Source organism: Rhinoderma darwinii, chromosome 3 (genome assembly GCF_050947455.1).
Source record: "Rhinoderma darwinii isolate aRhiDar2 chromosome 3, aRhiDar2.hap1, whole genome shotgun sequence".
Lineage (NCBI taxonomy): Eukaryota > Metazoa > Chordata > Amphibia > Anura > Rhinodermatidae > Rhinoderma > Rhinoderma darwinii.
Window position 1 is genome coordinate 399,192,367 of NC_134689.1, and position 23,830 is coordinate 399,216,196.

At 44.9% G+C, this 23,830-nt stretch overlaps 2 protein-coding genes and 1 long non-coding RNA gene across 4 annotated transcripts in view; 1 reads left to right on the plus strand and 2 right to left on the minus strand.

Moving 5' to 3' along the window:
- Positions 1-1,051: 1,051 nt before the first annotated feature.
- On the minus strand, positions 1,052-8,823 carry LOC142750191 (uncharacterized). Its single transcript, XR_012882580.1, has 4 exons — positions 8,668-8,823; positions 5,642-5,723; positions 4,689-4,714; positions 1,052-1,128 (listed from the first exon to the last, which is right to left on the minus strand). It is a non-coding gene; the product is annotated as an uncharacterized LOC142750191 (long non-coding RNA).
- A 4,771-nt stretch (positions 8,824-13,594) lies between these two features.
- SWSAP1 (SWIM-type zinc finger 7 associated protein 1) lies at positions 13,595-16,663 on the minus strand. The gene is made up of 2 exons (XM_075859073.1): positions 16,252-16,663; positions 13,595-14,039 (listed from the first exon to the last, which is right to left on the minus strand). The coding sequence occupies exons 1-2, from the start codon at positions 16,570-16,572 to the stop codon at positions 13,623-13,625; spliced, it is 738 nt and encodes a 245-aa protein (XP_075715188.1). The 5' UTR covers positions 16,573-16,663; the 3' UTR covers positions 13,595-13,622.
- Positions 16,664-21,236: 4,573 nt separating this feature from the next.
- Positions 21,237-23,830, plus strand: part of EPOR (erythropoietin receptor) — a 67,310-nt gene continuing 64,716 nt past the window's right edge. Inside the window, exon 1 of one of the 2 annotated variants that reach the window (XM_075859071.1) lies at positions 21,237-21,567. In XM_075859071.1, coding sequence (XP_075715186.1) covers positions 21,498-21,567 — 70 coding nt within the window. In that variant the 5' untranslated portion in view covers positions 21,237-21,497. The remainder of the gene's footprint in view (positions 21,568-23,830) is intronic. The other variant, XM_075859069.1, reaches the window with a different exon arrangement.

Genomic DNA, 23,830 nt, shown 5'->3' on the forward strand with positions numbered 1-23,830 from the left:
CTTTCTTACCATGTGCCTAGATCATTATGATCATACGGCTTCCTTCTGGATATGCCACACACAGTGTCTCCTGCGGTGGGGTTTTACCATAACCCCAAATTTCACTCATCTACGGAAGTCCCAAACTACAGGGACACAATATTGATCTTGTCAGACCACCTTTAATAGGCAATATCATCGTACTAAACCTTAGGGTATGTGCACACACACTAATTACGTCCGTAATTGACGGACGGATTTCGGCCGCAAGTCCCGGACCGAACACAGTGTAGGGAGCCGGGCTCCTAGCATCATACTTATGTACGATGCTAGTAGTCCCTGCCTCGCTGCCGGACAACTGTCCCGTACTGTAATCATTTTTTCAGTACGGGACAGTTGTCCTGCAGCGAGGCAGGGACTCCTAGCATCGTACATAAGTATGATGCTAGGAGCCCGGCTCCCTACACTGTGTTCGGTCCGGTACTTGCGGTCGAAATACGTCCGTCAATTACGGACGTAATTAGTGTGTGTGCACATACCCTTACTATTACACGTCACATTTTGCTTCTATAGCATAGCAGTCAGAGATTAGTAACTCAAGCACAGGCACATAAATACACTCTCTATGAGAGGGCTATTTTTGGTGCTGATTTAGATGCGGAAACCGTGTTGGAGTCAGCGCCAAAAAATGGCCAAAACCACAACCCATTGATTTCAATGGGAGTCAGAGGCGTTTTTTTTTCCAAGCCAGGTTTTGGCTGCTTGCGGAAAAAAAAGCGGCATGTCCTTTTTCGTTTCCGAGGGAATTCTGAGGCCAATATTTTCTTCCTGCAAAAAAAAACTCTGTGTGAACAGGACCTAATAATGCCATGTCAATTAACTCTTACCCTAGTCAATGCAGAGTGAGATAAATATCAATACAGGAACAAAGCATACATTACTGCACGACAGATTCACGGTGTCTGGGAAAACCTCTTTTTTTGCCCTGAAGGCAATGAGATAGGTTGCCACCCAGCTTTCCCAGAAACAGACAAACCCAAGAAAGGACTATAAAATATTTAGCCACACAACATTTTCGTCAATCCTGCATTTTATTCTTGCTGTTGCTTAAAAAACAGGAGACTGGAAGAATCCTGGCGTATCATCAGCCTGCAAAAAGATTCAGAAGGAATTATTTATGTTGTCAAATTATGTCTCCTAATTTCCAAACATTTCCTACCCCTCACCTCTCAATAATAACCCTCTCGTGCCTCTCATACTTTAAAACTAACTCTATGTTCACACGGTAGAATACACTGCGGAAAAAGTCCACAGCTTATCAGATTCAGAAGGATTTACTGCTGTGGAAAACGGACGCCAGAAACAAAACTATACTCACCTCTCCTTATCCCTCACTACTAAACCTCTCCTCCTCCTCATCCCTCACTACTAAACCTCTCCTCCTCCTCATCCCTCACTACTAAACCTCTCCTCCTCCTTATCCCTCAATACTAAACCTCTCCTCCTCCTTATTCCTCAATACTAAACCTCCCTTCTTTTCATCCCTCACTACTAAACCTCTCCTCCTCCTTATCCCTCACTACTAAACCTCTCCTCCTCCTCCTCCTCCTCCTCCTCCTCATCCCTCACTACTAAACCTCTCCTCTTCATCCCTCACTACTAAACCTCTCTTCCCCCTTATCCCTCAATACTAAACCTCTTCTTCTTCTCATCCCTCACTACTAAACCTCTCCTTCTTATTCCTCAATAATAAACTTCTCCTTCCTTTAATAATAACCTTCTCCTCATCCATCACTAATAAACCTCTCCTTCTCATCCCTCACTACTGAACCTCTACTACTCATCCCTCACTACTAAACCTCTTCTTCTCCTTATCCATCACTACTAAACCTCTCCTTCTTATCCCTCAATAATAAACGTATCCTTCTCCTCATCCCTCAATAATAAACTTCTCCGTCTTCTCATCCCTCACTACTAAACCTCTCCTCTTCATCCCTCACTACTAAACCTCTCCTCCTCCTCATCACTCAATACTAAACCTCTCCTCATCCCTCAATACTAAACCTCTCCTTCTTCTCATCCCTCACTACTAAACCTCTCCTTCTTCTCATCCCTCACTACTAAACCTCTCCTTCTCCTCATTCCTCAATAATAAACTTCTCCGTCTTCTCATCCCTCACTACTAAACCTCTCCTCATCATCCCTCGCTAATAAACTTCTCCTCCTCATCCCTCACTACTAAACCTGTCCTTCTCATCCCTCACTACCAAACCTCTCATTCTTTTAATACTACAGCTCTACTTCTTTCTCATCATCCCTCAATAATAGACCTCTCTTTTTCCTCATCCCTCACTATTAAACCTATCCTTCTTATCCCTCAATCATAAACATCTCCCTCTCCCCATCCCTCAATAACAACTTTCTCCTTCTCATCGGTCAATACTATACTCTTCTCCTTCTCATCAACTATCAATACTAAACTTCTCCTGCTATTCTCCCCTCAATACTTACTCTCCTTTTCATTCCTAATACTTAACTTCTCCTTTTCCTCAACCCTCCATACTAGTCTTATCCTTCTCATCATCCTTCAATAATAAACCACTACATCTACTCATCTCTCAATAATAACATCCTTCTCTTCATCCCTCACCACTAATCCTCTCAATCTCATCACCCTTCACTGATAAACCTCTCCTTCTTCTAATAAACTTATCCTTCTCATCACTCAATAATTACCCTCTCATTTCCTCATTCTTCACCATTACTAAACATCTCCTTCTCATTCCTCAGTAATAGCCCTCTCCTTCTCCACATCTCTCAGTAATAGCCCTCTCCTTCTCCACATCTCTCAGTAATAGCCCTCTCCTTCTCCACATCTCTCAGTAATAGCCCTCTCCTTCTCCACATCTCTCAGTAATAGCCCTCTCCTTCTCCACATCTCTCAGTAATAGCCCTCTCCTTCTCCACATCTCTCAGTAATAGCCCTCTCCTTCTCCACATCTCTCAGTAATGGCCCTCTCCTTCTCCACATCTCTCAGTAATAGCCCTCTCCTTCTCCACATCCCTCAATAATAACCCTCTCCTTCTCCACATCTCTCAGTAATAGCCCTCTCCTTCTCCACATCCCTCAATAATAACCCTCTCCTTCTCCACATCTCTCAATAATAATCCCTCTCCTTCTCCACATCCCTCAATAATAAGCCTCTCCTTAACAACATCCCTCAATAATAACCCTCTCCTTCTCCACATCCCTCAATAATAACCCTCTCCTTCTCCACATCCCTCAATAATAACCCTCTCCTTCTCCACATCCCTCAATAATAACCCTCTACTTTTCAACATCCCTCAATACTGAACGTCTCCTTCTCCTCATCCATCACTACTAAACATCTCCTTTTCATCCCTCAATACTAAACTTCTCCTTCTGCTCGTGCCTCAATACTCTTCTCCTCCTACCTCAATACTGAACCTCTCCTTCGCCTCATCCCTAAACACTAAACCTCTCCTTCTCCTCTTCCATCACTACTAAACATTCTCTTCATCCCTCCACACTAGTTTTATCCTTATCTTTATCCCTCACTACTACACCACTCAATAATTACCCTCTCCTTTTTCTCATTCTTCACCATTACTAAACATCTCCTTCTCATCCCTCAATAATAAACCTCTACTTCTCCTCATCTCTCAATAATATCCTCCTTCTCCTCATCCCTCACTAGTAAACCAATCCTTCTCCACGTCCCTTAATAATAACCCTCTTTCTCCACATCCCTCACTACTAACCATCTCATTTTCATCCATCAATAATAATCCGCTCCTTCTCCTCATTCTTCACTACTACTAAACATCTCCTTCTCATCCCTCATTAATAACCCTCTTCTTCTCATCCCTCAATAATAACCCTCTCCTTCTCCACATCCCTCAGTAATAGCACTCTCCTTCTCCACATCCCACAATAATAACCCTCTCCTTCTCCACATCCCTCAGTAATAGCACTCTCCTTCTCAACATCCCTCAATAATAACAGTCTCCTTCTCCACATCCCACAATAATAACGCTCTCCTTCTCAACATCCCTCAATAATAACAGTCTCCTTCTCCACATCCCACAATAATAACGCTCTCCTTCTCAACATCCCTCAATAATAACAGTCTCCTTCTGCACATCCCTCAATAATAGCCCTCTCCTTCTCAACATCCCTCAATACTGAACTTCTCCTTCTCCTCATCCTCATCCATCACTACTAAACATCTCCTTTTCATCCCTCAATATTAAACTTCTATTTCTCCTCATACCTCAATACTAAACATCTCCTCCTCATCCCTCAAAACTGAACCTCTCCTTCTCTTCATCCCTCAAAACTGAACCTCTCCTTCTCCACATCGCATAAACTCATGTATATGGGCCTTAAATCTGTTCTAGCCTCAGTGCTAAAGCCTCCAGCCCTGATCCATCAACAGAGTTAGGTGAATGGGCATTGGCATCCACCTTCAGCCCCACTGTAGTGTGACACCAAGTCCATGCACAGTAGCTTAGCCATATTAGACTATTTGTGAGTTGTCATTAATAATGTTCTGGCCATTTGCCTGTGTAGCTGAGCTTTACTAGATGTGCGAACTATGTGGTATTTCACCTGCGCCACACTGCACTATTTCCCATTATGCCTAGTCCTGCCTCATAAACATATTTTTTCTGTATTCGGTGCTCACCATGTAGCTGAAGGCCTTCAGACTTCCTATAAAATAGATTACAATGTTTAATTAGCATCAGAAATGAATCATAATGACAAATGTCTCTTTCAGTCCTCCATAAGCCTCAGGGACTGAAACAAGGCGCACAGAAGAAATGCGTCGAGGTAATAGAAGATGCAAGAACATCCAAAGATGGACAACTTACTATTACCCCAACCCTAACAATCAGATAAACCGTCCTATTTGTAATTTATTTCAGGGCTATGGATCATTGATACATAGACATCTGTCATTCACTGTCACTGATACATAGACATCTGTCATTCACTGTCACTGATACATAGACATCTGTCATTCACTGTCACTGATACAAACATCCGTCACTCACATTCACTGGTACATAGACATCTGTCACTCACAGTCACTGATACATACACATCTGTCACTTAATCACTGATACATGGCCAGCTGTCACTCACAATCACTGATACATAAAGATCGTTCACTCACAATCACTGATACATATACATCTGCACCTCGCAAGAAATGATACATAGACACCTGTCACTCAGAATCACTGATACATACACATCTGTCACTCAATCACTGATACATGGACTGCTGTCACTCAATCACTGATACAGACATCTGTCACTCAATCACTGATACATATACATCTGTCACTCAATCACTGATACATGGACAGCTGTCACTCAATCACTACATCTGTCAATCAATCACTGATACATACACATCTGTGACTCAATCACTGATACATAGGAAGCTGTCACTCACAATCACTGATACATAGACAGCTGTCACTTACAGTCTTGCCCCCCCCCCCCCTATAGACAGAGTTGTCACTCACTGTCACTTTATAGATAGCTGTCTTTCTAAGTACAAATGACTGTGAGTGACAGCTATCAGGCAAACCACCATATAACATCTCTTTATTTATACATTAAACTTACAGAAACTGATGCATTATTGTTCTGGGATGGAAGCACTTGTAGAGCAGATAGATGATGAAAGGAAGTACAATCAGCGCCACAACTGCAAGAGACAGAAGAATTAGACTTTATCTTGGATATTCCGGGGAGGAAGTAGAGGTAGAACACAAAGTGAAAATCCTATACCTATTCCAAACCACCATGGAAGCTTGAAACCCGGATCAGGTTTACGAAACTCAATGGTTCCATTGAATGAATCCAGCGTGTCACCTGCAGAGACAGGACATGTGATAAAACGATATTAACCTGCTCTTCTGATTACTCAATATCATAAGTGGACACTACGCATAGTTTAGGAGAAAGCACAGAAATGGGTGTATGGAATTTCCTGTGTTTATATACGTCCTAAAATTATATTTGAGAAGATGACTAATAAAGAGTAATAACCAGGCCTTAGCGCATGTTCACACGGCGCTAAAAAAAAACCCTGACGTGTAAACGTGTCAAAAACTACAGGCGTTCTTTGATGCGCTTTGTGCGTGTTTTTTGGCGTGCAATTAGGACTCCCATTGACTATGGGTGCGTTTTCAGCGCCAAAGAAGTGACCTGACATTTTTTTTTTACATGACGCAGTTTTTTTAAAATACACTTGCGCAAAAAAAACGTGTTGTATGTACTAACTGTGCTCTTTGCCATTGATTTGAATGGGAAGCTTAACCAGTTAGTGACCGCCCATAGGTGTTCTTACGGCGGCCACTAATGGGCTTTATTCTGATGCAATTGCCTTTTTATGCCGCTGCTTCAGAATAAATCAACAAACAGAATCGAAATCTGTATCGATCCTGCCCGTTTAACTCCTTAGATGCTGCACCTGAGTGGTTTTGGAGGTAGGGGACTCCTTCTCTCGCCCCACCGGCACCACACGTTGCGATCGCAAGGTGCCGGTGGTTTCTATGGCAGCCGGGGGCCTGTCAAAGGCCACCAGGTCTGCCTCTAGTTAATGCCTGTTAGGCCATGGCCTAACAGATGCCTGTCAGTTTTACACTGACAGGCAGTAGTAATACACTGCAATACAGAAGTATTGCAGTGTATTATAAAAGCGATTAAATCGCATAGCGAAGACTCCTAGTGGGACTAAAAAAAAGTTTTACAAAGTTTATAATATATAAATAAAAATCCCAAGTAAAAACAAAATTAAAAACCCACTTTTTCCCCATATAAATTGCTTTATTATGAAAAACAACAAAAAAAGTTACACATATTTGGTATCGCCGCATTCATAACGACTCCAACTATAAAGCTATGACATTATTTAACCCGCAAGATGAACGGTGTAAAAAATAAAATAAAAACCAATGCCTGAATTGCTGTTTTTTGTTCATCCTGTCTTAAAAAAATGTTGATAAAAAGGGATCAAAAAGTCACATGTACTCCAAAATGGTACCAATAAAAAACTACAAGCCGTCCCGCAAAAAAAACAACCCGCTGCATCGGCGCAAAAATAAAAAAGTTATGGCTTCTAAAATATGGCGACAAGAACAAATAATTTTGAAAAAAAAAAAAGTGTTTTTATTGTGTAAAAGTAGTAAAACATAAGAAAACCATATAAATTTTGTATCGTCACAATTGTAACGACCCGCTGAATAACGTCATTATGTAATTTATACCACACAGTAAACGGCGTAAATTTAGGACGCAAAAAAGGGTGGCAAAATTGCTAGGTTTTTTCCTAGCCCCCCCCCCCCCCAAAAAAAGTTAATAAAAGTTAATTAATAAATTAGATGTATATGTATTATATGTATATGTGCTATTAAAAAATACAACTTGTCCCGCAAAAAAAAAGACCTTATACAGCTATGTCGACACAAAAATAAAGAAGTTATAGCTCTTTGAATGCGACAATGGAAAAACCTGAAAAAATAGCTGTTAAGGCCTAAAATAGGCTGGTCACTAAGGGGTCACTGAAGCGGTTTTTTTTTTGTCGCGTATTTCGGTGCGTAAAACATGCCAAAATACACACAGTGTGAACAGGGCCTTACTCATTCCCCACCGAATTAGTTAAGACAAAATTTGTGTTATATACACTGTCCTATAAAACCTCAACACACTCTCTATACACAGAGCAAAGCCCTCAATAATGACCCTTTATTATAGACTATTGATTATAATGCACACATTATACTCCTCACGTAACATACACTAGACTACGTTATAAACGCCATACACTAGACTACAACCCCTAAACTACGCTCCTCAGTACTAAACCCCATACAATACACTCCAAGCCCAACACTACACTCCTCACCTTGAGGAATGAAACCCATACACTGGACTACAATCCCCAAACTCCATTCCTCACTTACAGTTATAAACACCACACACTGGACTACAACCCCATAAACTACACTCCTTACCTTCCGTACTAAACCCCATACACAGGAGAACATCCCTAACACTGCATGCTTCACCTACAGGACTACAACCCTTAAATTACAATCCTCATATACAATAATAAAAACCCATACCCTGGACTACACCTCCAAAATTACACCTCACCTAGCCGTACACTGAGCTACAATGCCTATACTACTTACCAACACCAATGCATACTTAATAACGGCTCCATTATATGGACTAAAACCATCGCACTAAATCTTCCCTACTCACTTTAAGGGGCCATGGAGGTCTATAGCGAGGTCCTCCTATGAGTCCAACGTCATCACAAACTATATTTACAGCTCACCTAAGGGCCTGTTCACATCTGCGTTGAAGGCTCTGTTAGGGGCCCCCGTCGTAGATCTGGCCAAAAATACCGAAAACAGAGCAGAACAACGGCAATCCGAACGCAGATGTAAACAGGCCCTAAGGCTCTGATCACACTTTCCGTATCTAACCGGGTTTTGTCATCGTGTTCGGCGTTTTGACAGGAAGAATAACACTGCATTCAGCATTAGTCCTCATCATATGGAATTGGTGACGGAGCCTTAGAAATACTAATCAATACGTTATTATGGATAAACCTGCAGTCTTTTATAAAGCACAATTACCTAGAACGCTGCACAGATGAAGAAAGTGCAGAGTAACGATGAGTGCGAGTCGATGCATCTTTGAGTTACCACGAGGTGGCGCTATATTCTAATCCTGAGTTTGTATGATGGAGTCACTAGTTATATCATCATGCTGTCAACATTCTATCAATGGAACACTACTGGGCATGAATACAAATGACTGACGTGGTATTACCATGGCAACCCGTCAGATGCTTACTTCCATTTTCTAACATTTCATTGAAAACCCATAGTTAAAATATAATATTTAGCCGTGGACTGTTTCTATTTGCATCATTTTACACCAGACAGTGAAGTGTGAAATAAGAAGTTCACGTAAATCATAAAAATATTATAAAATGAAAGTGGAACAGTCGATTTCTGAACACTTTGCATTGTATTTATTCCACTTTTCTGCTTGATTGAACCAGTAAATCAGTCCTGAGTCGATGCCCCTATCCATTTCACTGTCTGCGGCCGATATGTGAAATCTGTATCCACCTCTGCAGGCACTAAAGACGTATACGTGATCTGGAGGACGGCTTCTCTGCAGCATGCGCGCCCCCTTGGGCGGGGGAGGGCAAAAAGAGTGGGCGGAACAAACCCAAATGCTTAATTTGAAGCGTGGCTCTTGCAAACTTTTGGGAACATGTATGGTATTGACTCCCTTGTTTGCTGTTGAGCGGGCTCATAAGGTCCCAACTTGTCCATGTCCGACTGGTAGGCCATCGAGACCGGTGCTCGTCAAGACATCACATTATAAAGAATTTACTATGAAAGAAGGCGGATTTATAGGATATGGACTGGTTATTGGCCTGTTTTTTGACAGATGCCGACCCTTCTAGGAAAAGAGGATTATAGATTTCTATGTTTGGGGGAAGGGGATTCTTTGGAGTGGTGAGTGGGGGAGAGTTGGAAGGGGGGGTACGACGACACTATAACTCTTGTGGTTCTGGGTCTTACTTGCGGGCCGGCAGGTCTGTTCCCACGGGAAGGAACCTGGTAGACTATTGTTTGCAGACTACTTCTCCGGTTATGTGAATTTTGTCTCCTGGAACATTTGAGATATGAGAGGCTACCGAACGCTGTGCTAATTGAGATTTTCTTTGAAAACACTTTCCGGCAATTATAGGGTTGCAAGAAACTCATATGACGCAAGACTCAGGCTCTTCACAGGGCATGGAACGGGCATTGTTACCTTTCTTTTTATTCAACTTATTGTAGAGGAGTGAGTCTGCTCATTCATAGGAATATACCGATCCAATGCCATCACTCATTTACAGATGAGGAGGGGAGATTTGTTGGCATTTTGAGTGCATTGTGGTGGTGCTGTATATTCCTCACCCATACTCGAGTGTTCCTTTAAAGAAAGCGCTGGAATATCTGAACACTTTGCCAGATATACCCTTACTTCTCATGGGGGAAGCGTAGGCTCATCACGCCCTAGATAATTCTCCTGAATCATAACACGCTTGGAAGGAGGCCCAAAGTCACTGATAATAGACATATGTTTATGAAACAACAGTTATTGGAGTTCCAACAGTTGGATGGGTTCCAGGAGTGGGAAAGAGTTAAGTATGCATCCCAACTTTATCTTGATGGTCAATTTAAATCCATTTAACATCTTAAAGGGGTTGTCCAGACACGGAAAACCGATGACCTATCCACAGGATAGGTCATTGATATCTTAACGTTGGGGGTCCGGCGACCAGACACCGCGCCGATCAGCTGCTCCGGGCACCGGATGTCTATGCTGGAAGCAGATGGCTCAGGTCACGGAATAGTGACCGAGCTGCAGTACTGCTCCTATTCAAGTGAATAGGAGCAGAGTTGCTGTTCTTCAGCATGGCCGCTTTGCAGTAGTCAGAACGATCTGGTTTCCGGCTGAGACTACTACATACCCTGCATAACATCCAGAGGCAGCTGATTTGCGTGGGGTCCGTGTGTCAGAGCCCCACCGATCATATACTAATGACCTATCCTGTGGATAGGTTATCAGTTGTCTGTGGTTGGACAACCCCTTTAAGGGAGAATTTGACTTTTGCAACTCAGAATTTTTCAGGTATCTGTAGGTGAGGCTTGCTGTCCAAGCGCAGATGAGAGCAGTAGGTTTGCGCATTGCTTTCTCTGGAATCTTCTAACATGTGCTTGGGACGGCTGCAACTAGAGGACTTATTTCTATGGTTTATAGAAGACTACTGTCGCACCATTTAGGACATATACTGGAACGTATTAGGTTGATATAGGAAAATGATGTGGGTTCCTTATGGGTTTAAGAAACTATGCGACGTGTCCTCTTTGTGTTGCCGAAGCTGCGTATATTAAGCACATGTTCTGGGGTTCGGAGAGATGCTGATAATAAAGGGTTTGGGTTAAGAATACCTGTGGAGCTGCAGGTGGGTCTATTGGGCTGTGTAGGGGAGTTGTTAATAGATAATATGTCCCAGATTTCCAGTGCAAAAATAAGGGTATGTTCAAACGGAAAATGAAAAACGGACATAAAATACGGAGCTGTTTTCAAAGGAAAACAGCCCCTGATTTTCAGCTGTTTTTTTATGGATGATTTTGGAGCTTTTTTCTATTGAGACAATGCAAAACGGCTCAAGAAGTGACATGCACTTCTTTTTTACGGGGCGTTTTTTTTTTCGTTTTTAGAAATGGGCGCATAAAAAAAACGCCCAGTGGGAACGAAACACCGTTTTTACCATTGAAATCAACGGGCAGATGTTTGAAGGCTTTCAGCCTCCATATTTTGAACAGTTTTTCGGGGCGTTTACGGCCCGAAAAACGGCTGAAAATAAGCTGTGTTAACATACGCTAATTTAGCAAGCTCGAAAAACTATTGCCAAGTATTTAGGCGAATCCCCCTGGGATTGCAGAGATGAACAACTCCACTAAACTCAACCATCTTACTAAAAAAGTGGATTTAACGAGGGGTGTTCCTAATAAATTTGAAAACCAGTGGGGCAAATGGGTTGACTGCCCAGGGTCAGCTTCGGCTGGCCTGGTGAAGAGTAAAATGTTGGGGTAGGTTAGCACTCTTGGGCATGGCCCAAGGCTTTGGACCATGACTATTGTAATTGAGGTGGGCACCAGACTTAACATTTTTAGATATGTAATTTTTTATGTACTGCTGTGTATTGAATCCCAGGGATGACGGATGATTCGAGAGTTGGTGGGGGTAGACGTGCAGCGAAGGGGGGGGGGGGTTATTGTACAAAGTTTGTATTGCTGCTCATTCCTGTATGCCGTGGGTAGATCTTTTTTTTTGTATGTACCATGATGTGAAATGTCTTTGTTGTATGGCATATATTTTGTGAATAGAAAGACCCTTAGGTACCACAGTTGCTATTAACCACAGAACCTAAGGGGATAAACATCTGGAATTTGAGCTATCTCCAATCTCGGCCATAACCCTTGACACCTATAAATGATGGCGCGGGCACAGCTGTGCCATATTAGGACAGGAATGACCTGCTTACGACGACGTACGATCACCGAAGGGGTTAATCTGGTCAAGAAATAAATCACAGAATTCTGGGCTCAATATATCTTTATAATGCGTCTGTGCTCCACCTCCTCTTCACCGTCATACAGATGTATTGTAAAATTTTGGCTACTAGGTGAAGCTTGCTGCATACGCAATCATTATTGAGTTCAACGGGAGCGAAGTAGATCTTAACAAAGCCTACCAGTAAGGTCAAGGCTTCACAATGGACTTTTATTGGGTTTCATATAGGATGACAAAAAATCCAACAGTTGGATTTTTTTTTTTAGGATTGCAAACACATGCAATGTCATGGCCCCACAGACTTAGGTTAGAGACAATATAGCACTGCGTTGTACGGTGAACGCACTTGTACGATTATCGCTGTTGTGATACATTAAGATTGCCACAGATACAGCGAGGAGTTGACGGGGTTAAAATAAAAACTAGTACCTTTAAAAACTATATGGCAGTGGAAGCCACCCCATGACTCCTCTGAAAAATTCATAGGGAAGAATTAAAGGGGTTCTCCAGGACTATAACATTTATGGCCTATCCTTAATGTAGGGAGAAGGGAGGCAGCCCGTGGGACCGCTGCCCAATGAAGCGGTCATGACCTTGTATACATAGGCACAATGGCTTGTTAATACGGGCGACTGTGCAGGATACTGCTGCTCATACAATTCACTTGTACGGAATGATCTGTAATATCAGACACAGTCACACCGCACAGATAAGGCGCTGTAGATAATGTAGGGGATGCAGCGTTCCTGGCTCCTTCATAATGCTGGTTAGTGGGCATCCTAGAGGTCAGACCCGAAACGATTACTCATTAAGGGCTTACGATAGAAGAATTCTTATCCTAAAGATAGGCCATCAAAGTTATAGTCCCGGAAAAGTAAGTGCACCCTGTACTGACAGACAGGTGGCTACTGCAAAGAGAATACATAGCATGTAGAGCCATTTTTTTTTAAGTAGCACGCCAAGTGGCTCTTCAGTGGGCACCATGTCATTGACAGGTGTGGAGTCACATCCAGTTGGCAGACTTCTTCTAAATAAGTCATCTCTCAAAGTCTTAAACAGCGATTCATCTTCCTCACTATACCATGCACTAAGTGGGTCCTATAGTAGCGTCCACCCTAAACCTCATGATTTAGGAATACAATGCCAGATCTACTGTGAAGACTGACACAGGCAAATGCAGGCGAGAAATGCACTTTTTAGATACCATTCAGGGTATATGGCAACCTGTACGACAGCTCTTATGCACCAGTATTGATGGTATCCACCAGTTCAATCGCTGTTCGACCAAGGTAACTCAGATCGCTGAATGTCATATTAGAAATGCCACAAGAGGACGCCTCCGGAACCAGTGTTTCCAGGACAATTTATTTATTATACAATAAAAAAAATATAGAATATAAAATAAATCGAAGAAAATAAGACAGATGGCTCACGTTAGTTTATTTCAGCGCATCGGTTCCCTATGTGGACTGATGTGTATACTCCCGTCTTCCTTGATGTGCAGGTTCCATTGTGGTCTCGGAGACATGAAGCTCATTTTAAACACTTGCTCCTTACCCCCGGTTGATATATCATGATATACCAGGCACTGGTTTGGAAAGTATCTTTCGACGGCCTGAAACACCCAGTCAGTTCCCTCGGGGTTTGGTGCTGCAGACACCAAGAGGCCGCAGTGAACATGGGATATGGAGTCCAACATCAGGGCGGAAACATGTGCTGCATCGTGGAGGCTGCACGCGGGTGGAAGGTATCGCTCAAGTCCATCCACCAGGATGAGTGAAGGCGGAGGAGACATTAGATGGAGCGAGGAGAAGAACTGAAGAAGCTCCTTCATAGAGGGGGGATAGACAAAGCGGATTTGCTGCAAAGGGAGTTAAAAAAAAAAAAAAAAATTTGGGGAAAAAAATAAGATCAAAACGTGGATTCATTGAGAACAACGTTATAAAAAAGCAACCGATAGGCAGAATCTTCTATATAATCGTGAACCTAATGTCTCCTAGCCTATACAAAAGAGGTCCGATACTTTTGCAAAATGGTACTCGAATGGTCTTGACATGCAACTTTTTGAACCCCTTAGATTAGTTGTGATTGTACATTATAGTCGGTAAGGGAGTGGAGTATTGAGGGGACACACAGGCTGGGCCCGCTGCATACTCAGAGACTGTATGTTGTACTTCACCGTAATGGCTGGGATCAGAGAGAACTCTGATCCCATCCGTTTTACCTGTTAGATGCCGCAGTCAATAGCGATAGTGGCATCTTTGCTGTTAGAAAGAGGGGCCCCATAGTCATCCCATCGAACCCCTCCCCCCTCGAATAGCGGAATGCCTATGGTTGTCATGGCAGCCTAGGCGCCTACTAGGAGCCGGTACAAATTTCAATAAGTAATGCAGTATATTGTACCAGCTACCAAACGATTGCTAGTTTAGAAGGATTTAAAAAAATCCCACAGGTAAAGTTCTTTGTAATGTGTATATATATATTTTTTTAATATAATAAAGTTAAAAAAACACCACCAATTTTTTCCCCGAATGTAAAAAAAAAAACAAACATAAAATGGTATCACAAGTTCTGTATGAGTCCAAACTATTGCAACGTTATTAAATCCTGCACGGTGAACGCGAAAAGCTCCTAAATAAACAAAACGGAATAAGATTTATCAAAAAGTCATTTGTACCCCAAAAAAAATAAAATAGTACCAATAAAAACCAGCCCTCACACTCCATTGACTAAAAACATGTAAAAAATGATGGTGAAACCCAAAATTTTTTAACTAAAAATTGTTTTTTCTTTACAAACTCAAGAACCATAAAAAAAAAATGCCTAAGGCTGCGTTCACATCTGCGTCGGGTCCATAGGTTTCCGTTTGCATCACCATTGATTTCAATGGTGACGGATCCGATGCAAATGGTTTCCGTTTGTCACCGATGTGTAAGGGTTCCGTTGTTTTTGACGGAATCAATACCGTTGTCGACTGCGGTTCAGTCAAATCTACGGAACCCCTTCGCACCAGATCCATCACCATTGAGATCAATGGTGACGGAAACCTACGTTCCCCTGACAGAAAGTCAGACGGAACACAAGAACGGAGTCCTGACGCAGATGTGAATGAAGCCTTAATATGGTATCAACATAATCGTCTTGACCCGCAGAATAAAGTTAACATGTCGATTTTACCACACTATGAATGCCGGAAAAACAAAACCCATAAAAACAATGGAGGAATCGCTCGTTTTTTTCCACCCCACAAAATATTTTTTACACAAAAAAATAAGTTATGGCTTTCGGGAAGCAAAGGGGAAATAATGGCTGCGGCAGAAAAGGGTTAATATGAACCTTTTAAAAATGTACACCTCCAGTGAGAGGACGATTGAACGGCATGAAGACATTTCCATCTGAGCTTTCCATTGGGGGAACCCCTCAACGGAACGGCAAACGGAAACCATAGCTTCCGTTTGAAACACCATTGAGCTCAATGGTGACGGATACTTTGCGAACGGTCACCGTTATGAAAGGTTTCCATTTCTTATTACGGAATCAATGGCGCAGTCGACTACGTTGCTCATCCGGTCAAAACGACAGAACCCCTGCACAAAGGAGACAAACCGAAACCATTGGCAGTGGATCCGTCACCATTGAATTCAATGGTGATGGAAACGGAAACCTATGTGAACATAGCCAAAGAGAAGCATAATTTGCCTGGTAGCCACTGATCTCCTTCTGCCACATCAGAAATTAAATTAAGATTAGGGCTCCATAGCGTCACGGTTAAAAGCCTCTCCGTAATCTCGCGAGACTATAGACTATAGCGGCTGCGCTCTCTGACGCAATTCTCACATCCACTTCTATCTGGATGGACAATGACTGGACCGGCAGGAGAGCTGAGTGGACAAACCCTTTATTCAGTTTAAACAACGGACCCCCTCAGGTATCAAAACTGACAGAAAAAGTGGCTACGTTTCCCATAGCAACCAGAGGTCAACTTTCATTTCCAAAGCCGAGCTGACTGGTTGCTATGGAAAACGAGGTCACTTTTGCTGCCATGTTCCCCAACTCCTCCCCTTTATGGGCACCTTGAGTATGAGGGGGTCCTGGGCTGCCCTGCCAGCTCTGGGCACAGTCTGCAGCGGCTCCGGGCTCAGGTACAGTACTGCTCCCTCCTCCTCTGCCGCCAGAGCCGCCGCCATAAACATAAGGCCGCTTATCCCACAACCCGGGGGCGCAAGGATCAGCGCTGGAGGTCCATATGAGCCACCCTCTGCAGCCCCCACGTCACCGGGCTCCTCGACACAACTCAGCTCCCTAACCACCCGGAGCAGCGTCCGAGACATCACTTCTCTGTTACCGCCATGTTTTGGCGGGAGCAGCGGCGGTCGCCATTTTGTGCGCGTCATGACTGGTAATGGCTGCTGGTTGGCTAATTCTGTGGTGCGGGGCGGCGGGTTGATGTGTCGTTTCACTGTGTATCTACAACTCTTAGCTTTTCCTGTCGGGATGTTCTTATAAAGATCTGAAGTGCTATAAAATGGCGGATGTGTTGTAGATGAGGGGGAGACATGTCTTCCTTTACTGTACTGTGGTAAAACACATATCCTCATGAAATAGCGGTTTATCATATTCAGACAGTATAATACCACCATAGTGCCCACCAGACAGTATAATGCCACCATACTGCCCACCAGACAGTATAATGGCACCATAGTGCCCACCAGACAGTATAATGCCACCATAGTGCCCACCAGACAGTATAATGCCACCATAGTGCCCACCAGACAGTATAATGCCACCATAGTGCCCACCAGACAGTATAATACCACCATAGTGCCCACCAGACAGTATAATGCCACCATACTGCCCACCAGACAGTATAATGGCACCATAGTGCCCACCAGACAGTATAATACCACCATAGTGCCCACCAGACAGTATAATGCCACCATAGTGCCCACCAGACAGTATAATGCCACCATAGTGCCCACCGGACAGTATAATGCCACCATACTGCCCACCAGACAGTATAATGCCACCATAGTGCCCACCGGACAGTATAATGCCACCATAGTGCCCACCAGACAGTATAATGCCACCATAGTGCCCACCGGACAGTATAATGCCACCATAGTGCCCACCAGACAGTATAATGCCACCATAGTGCCCACCAGACAGTATAATGCCACCATAGTGCCCACCGGACAGTATAATGCCACCATAGTGCCCACCAGACAGTATAATGCCACCATAGTGCCCACCAGACAGTATAATGCCACCATAGTGCCCACCAGACAGTATAATGCCACCATACTGCCCACCAGACAGTATAATGCCACCATACTGCCCACCAGACAGTATAATGCCACCATAGTGCCCACCAGACAGTATAATGCCACCATAGTGCCCACCAGACAGTATAATGCCACCATAGTGCCCACCAGACAGTATAATGCCACCATAGTGCCCACCAGACAGTATAATGCCACCATAGTGCCCACCAGACAGTATAATACCACCATAGTGCCCACCAGACAGTATAATGCCACCATACTGCCCACCAGACAGTATAATGGCACCATAGTGCCCACCAGACAGTATAATACCACCATAGTGCCCACCAGACAGTATAATGCCACCATAGTGCCCACCAGACAGTATAATGCCACCATAGTGCCCACCGGACAGTATAATGCCACCATAGTGCCCACCAGACAGTATAATGCCACCATACTGCCCACCAGACAGTATAATGCCACCATAGTGCCCACCAGACAGTATAATGCCACCATAGTGCCCACCAGACAGTATAATACCACCATAGTGCCCACCGGACAGTATAATGCCCCTCACACAATATAATGCACCGATAATGCCCACATTGTGCCCCCACACAGTATTCCGATCTCATCCACAGGACCGGTTCTATAATCCGAAGATTTTCTGCACGGAAAATCGGTGCCCATACGTATTCGATGAAATTCAGCCAAACTCACCGATCTCTGTGGGACTGGGCAAATATCTAATGTATATGAGGGTATCCCGACCCTCCCGCGTTGGCAGATGTCGCAGGCATAGAAGGATCGGGGATGTTGGTTTTTCATCATACCCAATCCTTTATTCCTGCAGATTTTTTTTGATTTTTTTTTAAATTAATTTATATAACACCAATATATTTTGCAAAGCTGTACAAAGTTAGTCATAACCTACATTGGTCCCTGTCCCCATTATAGCTCACTATCTAAATGAACCTATCTGTATGTTTTTTGGTGTGTGGGGAAAAAAAACGAGGAAACCCAGGAATAAAAACACTGCTAACCACTGAGCCACCCAAGATAAGCCGCCCCTACAGTGTGCATGTGGGGGAGTCGGGAGGAATAGTTGTCAGGGCTGCTAGGCCGGGACTCCATGGTTTTTAAACCCATGTTACTCTATGGGATCACTTGACATCACATGTGTATAGAGCAGATTTTTAGTGCGGAAATATGCAACCATTTCCCCCGCCTTTCTTCCATTTAAATCTGTTTTCTTTATTATATACAGAGCTTTATATAAATATAGTGAGAGACCAATTGCTATCCATGTTGTGATTCTAATAAGACAGCGTGTAATAACCTCCCACTGCCAGTAGGTGGTGCAATGTAATTAGTTTCACCATCGTGTGCGCATCTATCCTCAGAAAAAGATAATGGAGCAGATTTTTGAAGACCGGTGTTTCGTACGCCAGTCCTTAATAAATAATTTGCTGGCCTAAGATGCGACATATTTATTTAGAGACGAACGGCTCTTAATAAATGTGTCGCATCTTTCCGCTGGCCATGTGCCATAATGGTTGCATCACCACCACACCGCATCCATCCGTCCATCGTATAAAATAAAAAACTACAGACCTTACTACTCTCCTTCTGTTCCATGTACCGGGTCCCCTCAGGCTCTCTCATCATGCCGCAGCTCATTTAAGATACTGACACTGGGCAGCGTCAATACCTATGTGACGACGTAGCGCTGGTGACTTTGAGTGCAGCGTCGCATAGGTACGGCTGCCTCCTACCCTCAGGATCCCCAACTCCTTCCATGTCTCCCTCCTGAAACCGGTGGTTCTGAACCGCTATTCCAAGACTCCTAGCCATGCGGTTGCCTCCAGCAGCCCTTCGGACACCTTTGAGGTTAAGGAGATCTTGGACACCAAGAAAGTGAGAGGAAAAACTTTTTATTTGGTGGATTGGAGGGGGTTTGGTCCTGAAGAGAGGTCCTGGGAGACAGAGGAGAATCTCAATGCCCCATCTCTTCTGATAAAGTTTCTCTCTCGCTCTGGTCCCAAGAAGAGGGGGCGTAAGAGGGAGGATACTGTAATGTCTGTGGCTGCGGGCCATCAGCTCCAATCTCCTCCTGAGAGCCGCAGCCACGAGTCGGCAAGCGCTGGCCCCAGTCTCCTCCTCAGGAGACGCCAGTGCTTGCGTCCACTCACCTCAGCCGGATCCCGTAGGGTGCGCGCGCACGCTCCTGCCCACTTTTAAAGGGGCAGCGCGCGCACCAGACTTCTGATGACTTGAACCCTTGAGTACCCTGGACTATAAGAGAGGTCCAGCCCCCTGCTTCTATGCCTGAGCGTTGTTGATGTTTCCTAAGTTTGTCTATGTGATGGCCTCCTAGTGTGTTCCTGTCCTGTGCTGTATCCCACGTCTGACCTGTTTCACCTCGCCTGATGTCCACCAGCTGCCTAGTCCCAGCCGAGCCTGCCTTGCTGCTGTCCGAGCTGCCACAGGTACCTATACGAACTATAGACATTGACCTGCTCCCTGTTGGCCAGCTGCCTTACCGCCAAGGCGGTATGGCCCACTGGGTTCACAGACCCTTCGTGACAACGTCTCCCGCCACCCTTCATTTACTCACAGACACTGTACAGTAGGGTTGTCACGATACCAGAATTTGGACTTCAATACCTATACTTTGTGTAGAATTGCGATTTTCGATACCAAAACAATACTTTGCCAACAGTAATAATAAAAAAATAAGTTCTTCCATTTTTTGATGTGAGGCACGTTGTGTGATGAATTGTGAATGTGCCTCACATTAATAGTAATTAACCCCATTGTAGCGTCCATGGCCGCTGACTGCCGGGTTTACTCACCCCCCGGCGGCCGCAGCCTTGGATCTGTGAGCGCTGGCTCACATCTCCTTCCTATGAGATGCCAGCGCTCACTTCTGCTCCGGTCCGCTGTGTCCCGTAGGGTGCACAAATGAAATCATTATCATCAACTGCCCATGATTCCCTGGACTATAAAGAGGGCCCTGACCTTCTGATCCTTGCCTAATCGTTGTTAGTGTTCCCTTGTCAGTCTTGCAAATGGTCCCTTAGTGTTATCCTGTTCCTGTTGTTACCTGTGCCCTGTATCCCGTGCTGTGTCCTTGTTCCAGAGCCAGTTAGTTTTGGAGTCGTGTCCCTCAGCACCTGCTGTCGTCTTTTATGGCAGTGCGGCCTAGTGGGTCCACATAAAGGTGCCTTCATACGAGTTTGCTCCCAGGTTCCTCTGACCTTTTGAGATATTGCAACAGATAAACCCTGTCTCCTATAAGCTTCGGCTTCCTCCTATCCTCAAAATCGCCAACTCCTTTCATGTGTCCCTCCTGAAGCCTGTGGTCCTAAACTGCTACAGTAAGACTCCCAGTCCCGCAATTGTTCATCTGATGTGTTTGGGGTGAGGGAGATCCTGGACTGCAAAAGGTTAGGAGGAAGGACTTTCTATTTGGTGGACTGGGGAGGGTTTGGTCCTAAAGAGAGGTCCTGGGAGCCATAGGAGAACCTCAGTGCCACTGCTCTCATTAAGAAGTTCCTCTTTTGCTCTGATCCCAAGAAGAGGGGGCGTAAGAGGGGGATACTGTAGCGTTCATGGCCGCGGACCGCCGGGTTTACTCACCCCCCCCCCCCCCGGCGGCCGCAGCCATGGATCTGTGAGCGCTGGCTCGCATCTCCTTCCTAGGAGACGCCAGCGTTCACTTCCGCTGTGTCCCAAAGGATGCACACGCTCGTGCCCGGCCTTAAAGGGCCAGCGCGCGCATAAATGGAATCATCATAAATTGCCCATGATTCCCTGGACTATAAAGAGGGCCCTGCCCTTCTGATCCTTGCCTGAGCGTTGTTAGTGTTCCCATGTCAGTCTTACAAATGGTCCCTTAGTGTTATTCTGTTTCTGTTGTTACCCGTGCGTTGTATCCTGTATCCCGTGCTGTGTCCTTGTTCCAGAGCCTGTTAGTGTTGGAGTCGTGTCCCTCAGCACCTGCTGTCGTCTGCCACGTCCAGTGCCGTCTGCCACGTCCAGTGTTATCCGCCATGTCTGGCGTAATCTGCTGCAGCAATCTCCATCCGTGCAAAACCATCGGCCACTGTCTGGACTATTCAGGTACTCGAGTGCAGGACTTTGTATTGGTGGGGTACTCTGTTGTTTGGCCAGCTGCCTCCCCGCTACGGCGGTGTGTGGCCTAGTGGGTCCACATACCCACAGACTGTGACACCCACATGTTTCTCAGTCATAATGGACAACATTGGGTTAATGTGTAAGGTACATGATGGGGTCAATTAGTCACGATGGGGTCTAGTTAAATTCATCACAACTCGTGCCTTACATTATTAAGTGAAAGATAGAAGTTTTTTTTTTTTTAATAGCGTACACATCATAAATGACACAAAAATTTGTTGTGCAGGTTATTACAGCTGCGCCAATATGTGTATATTTTATGTATTGAGACTTATTTTAATGTTTATTGTAAAAAATGTGTATTTTTTTAATTTAACATTACTTTATGTTTTTACTTTTTTATTTTTCAACTTTAATGTACTGGCATATATCTATATTCCTGTAAAGGATCTGCCAGGCACTACGTCTGTGGATACTCCCAGGATTAATCAGTCGACACCTGAGGCCAGACCTCTTAGACTGACACCGGCTCCCACCAATCAGGGTGGCAGGCTCAGGAGTGGGAGAGCCTATCGTGGCCTGGTCAGTCGGAGTTAGCTCCGCCCCCTGTCCATTTATACCTGCCGTTTTCTCTTCCTCATTGCTTGTTATTCTTCTTGGATTCCTGGCCCCACTGCTGCCTTGCTCCAGCCTGCTTCTGCCGTGCTTCTGCCTTGCTTCAGTTCCCGCTTATCCTGCTTCGCTCTGCCCCTGGCTTGCTTCCTGCTCCTTGCTCTGCGTTTGTATACTCCACTACATCCTGATCCTGACTGGCTCGTTCACCACTCCGTTTCCTCACGGTGTTCCGTGGGCTACTGCCCCTTCCCTTGCTTGTTCCCTGTTTGTATCCCCTTGCACTTAGTCAGCGTAGGGACCGCCGCCAAGTTGTACCCCGTCGCCTAGGGCGGGTCGTTGCAAGTAGGCAGGGACAGGGCGGTGGGTAGATTAGGGCTCACTTGTTCCCTTCACCTCCTTCCTGCCATAACAATTCCAGTACATAAGCCTGTGTACGGATAGTACACCAGCAGTTGTTAGGACATATCTAAGTATACCCTAACAACAGGAAATATGGTAAGACAGCCCTGGGGTCCTTCAATGGACCCTGGGCTGTCCATTCATATATGGTATGTCCCTCAATCGCATTCCCTGTGACGCGATCCAAGGGGCATCCCCCCTTCTCATTTTCCCCTTGAATGCTGCAGTCAGTTTTGATCGCAGCATTCAAGTGAATGGTGGCGGAGATGACAGGATTCTCTGATCTCCACCGTTAGAGCGGGGCTGCGGCTGTGTAATACAACCATTGCGCCGCTCCTGACAATAAGTGTGTGCGCGGTCAGCATGAGGTGATGCGGCTGGCGCTGCACTAATGAGCGCATGCACTGAACACAGAACATGGGCGTGTTTTGCAGTTCGCCCGCCATGTTCTCTGTCTTCAGTGCCGCGCTGGTTGCATCACCTCATGCTGACCGCACACTTGTCAGGACTCAGGAGCGGGGCAATGGCTGTATTACACATGTATTGTACAGCCGCAACCCGCTCCCATACATTCATGTGTTACAATGCTAAACTGTGCCGCGGCACAGCTTATTATCGAAATACATGAAATAACGGTATCGAACCGTTTCAGGGTGCACGGTATCGAAACAGTATCGAAGTTTTGATTCAACGTGCAACCCTACTGTACAGACATGAAGCAGAGAGCTGCCTTTTTATCAGCTGGTCATCGACCTTGTGCGTTGGTCACTTCAAATGGCCATGGCTACAGGCACATAATACTAACATCCTGTAAAGGATCTGCCAGGCACAGCTTCGGGGTTAACTCCCATAGGTAATCAGTCTTCACCTGAGTCTATCTCTCTGAGACTGACCCCAGCTTCCACCACTCCGGCTGGCAGGCTTAGAAGTGGGAGAGCCTATCACAGCCTGGCCAGACTCAGCTAGCTCCCGCCCTCTGTCTATTTATACCTGCCTTTCCTGTTCCTCCTTGCTTGTGATTCTTTTCGTGTGGTTTCCTGGCCCAGCTACAGCTCCTTCTATTTTGATCCTGCTCCATACAGACCCTGGCTTACTGACTACTCTTCTGCTCTTCGTTTGGTACCTCGCACACTCCTGGCTTGACTCGGCTCGTTCACCACTCTGTTGCTCACGGTGTTGCCGTGGGCAACTGCCCCTTTCCCTTTGCTTTATATTCCCTTGTATGTTTGTCTCG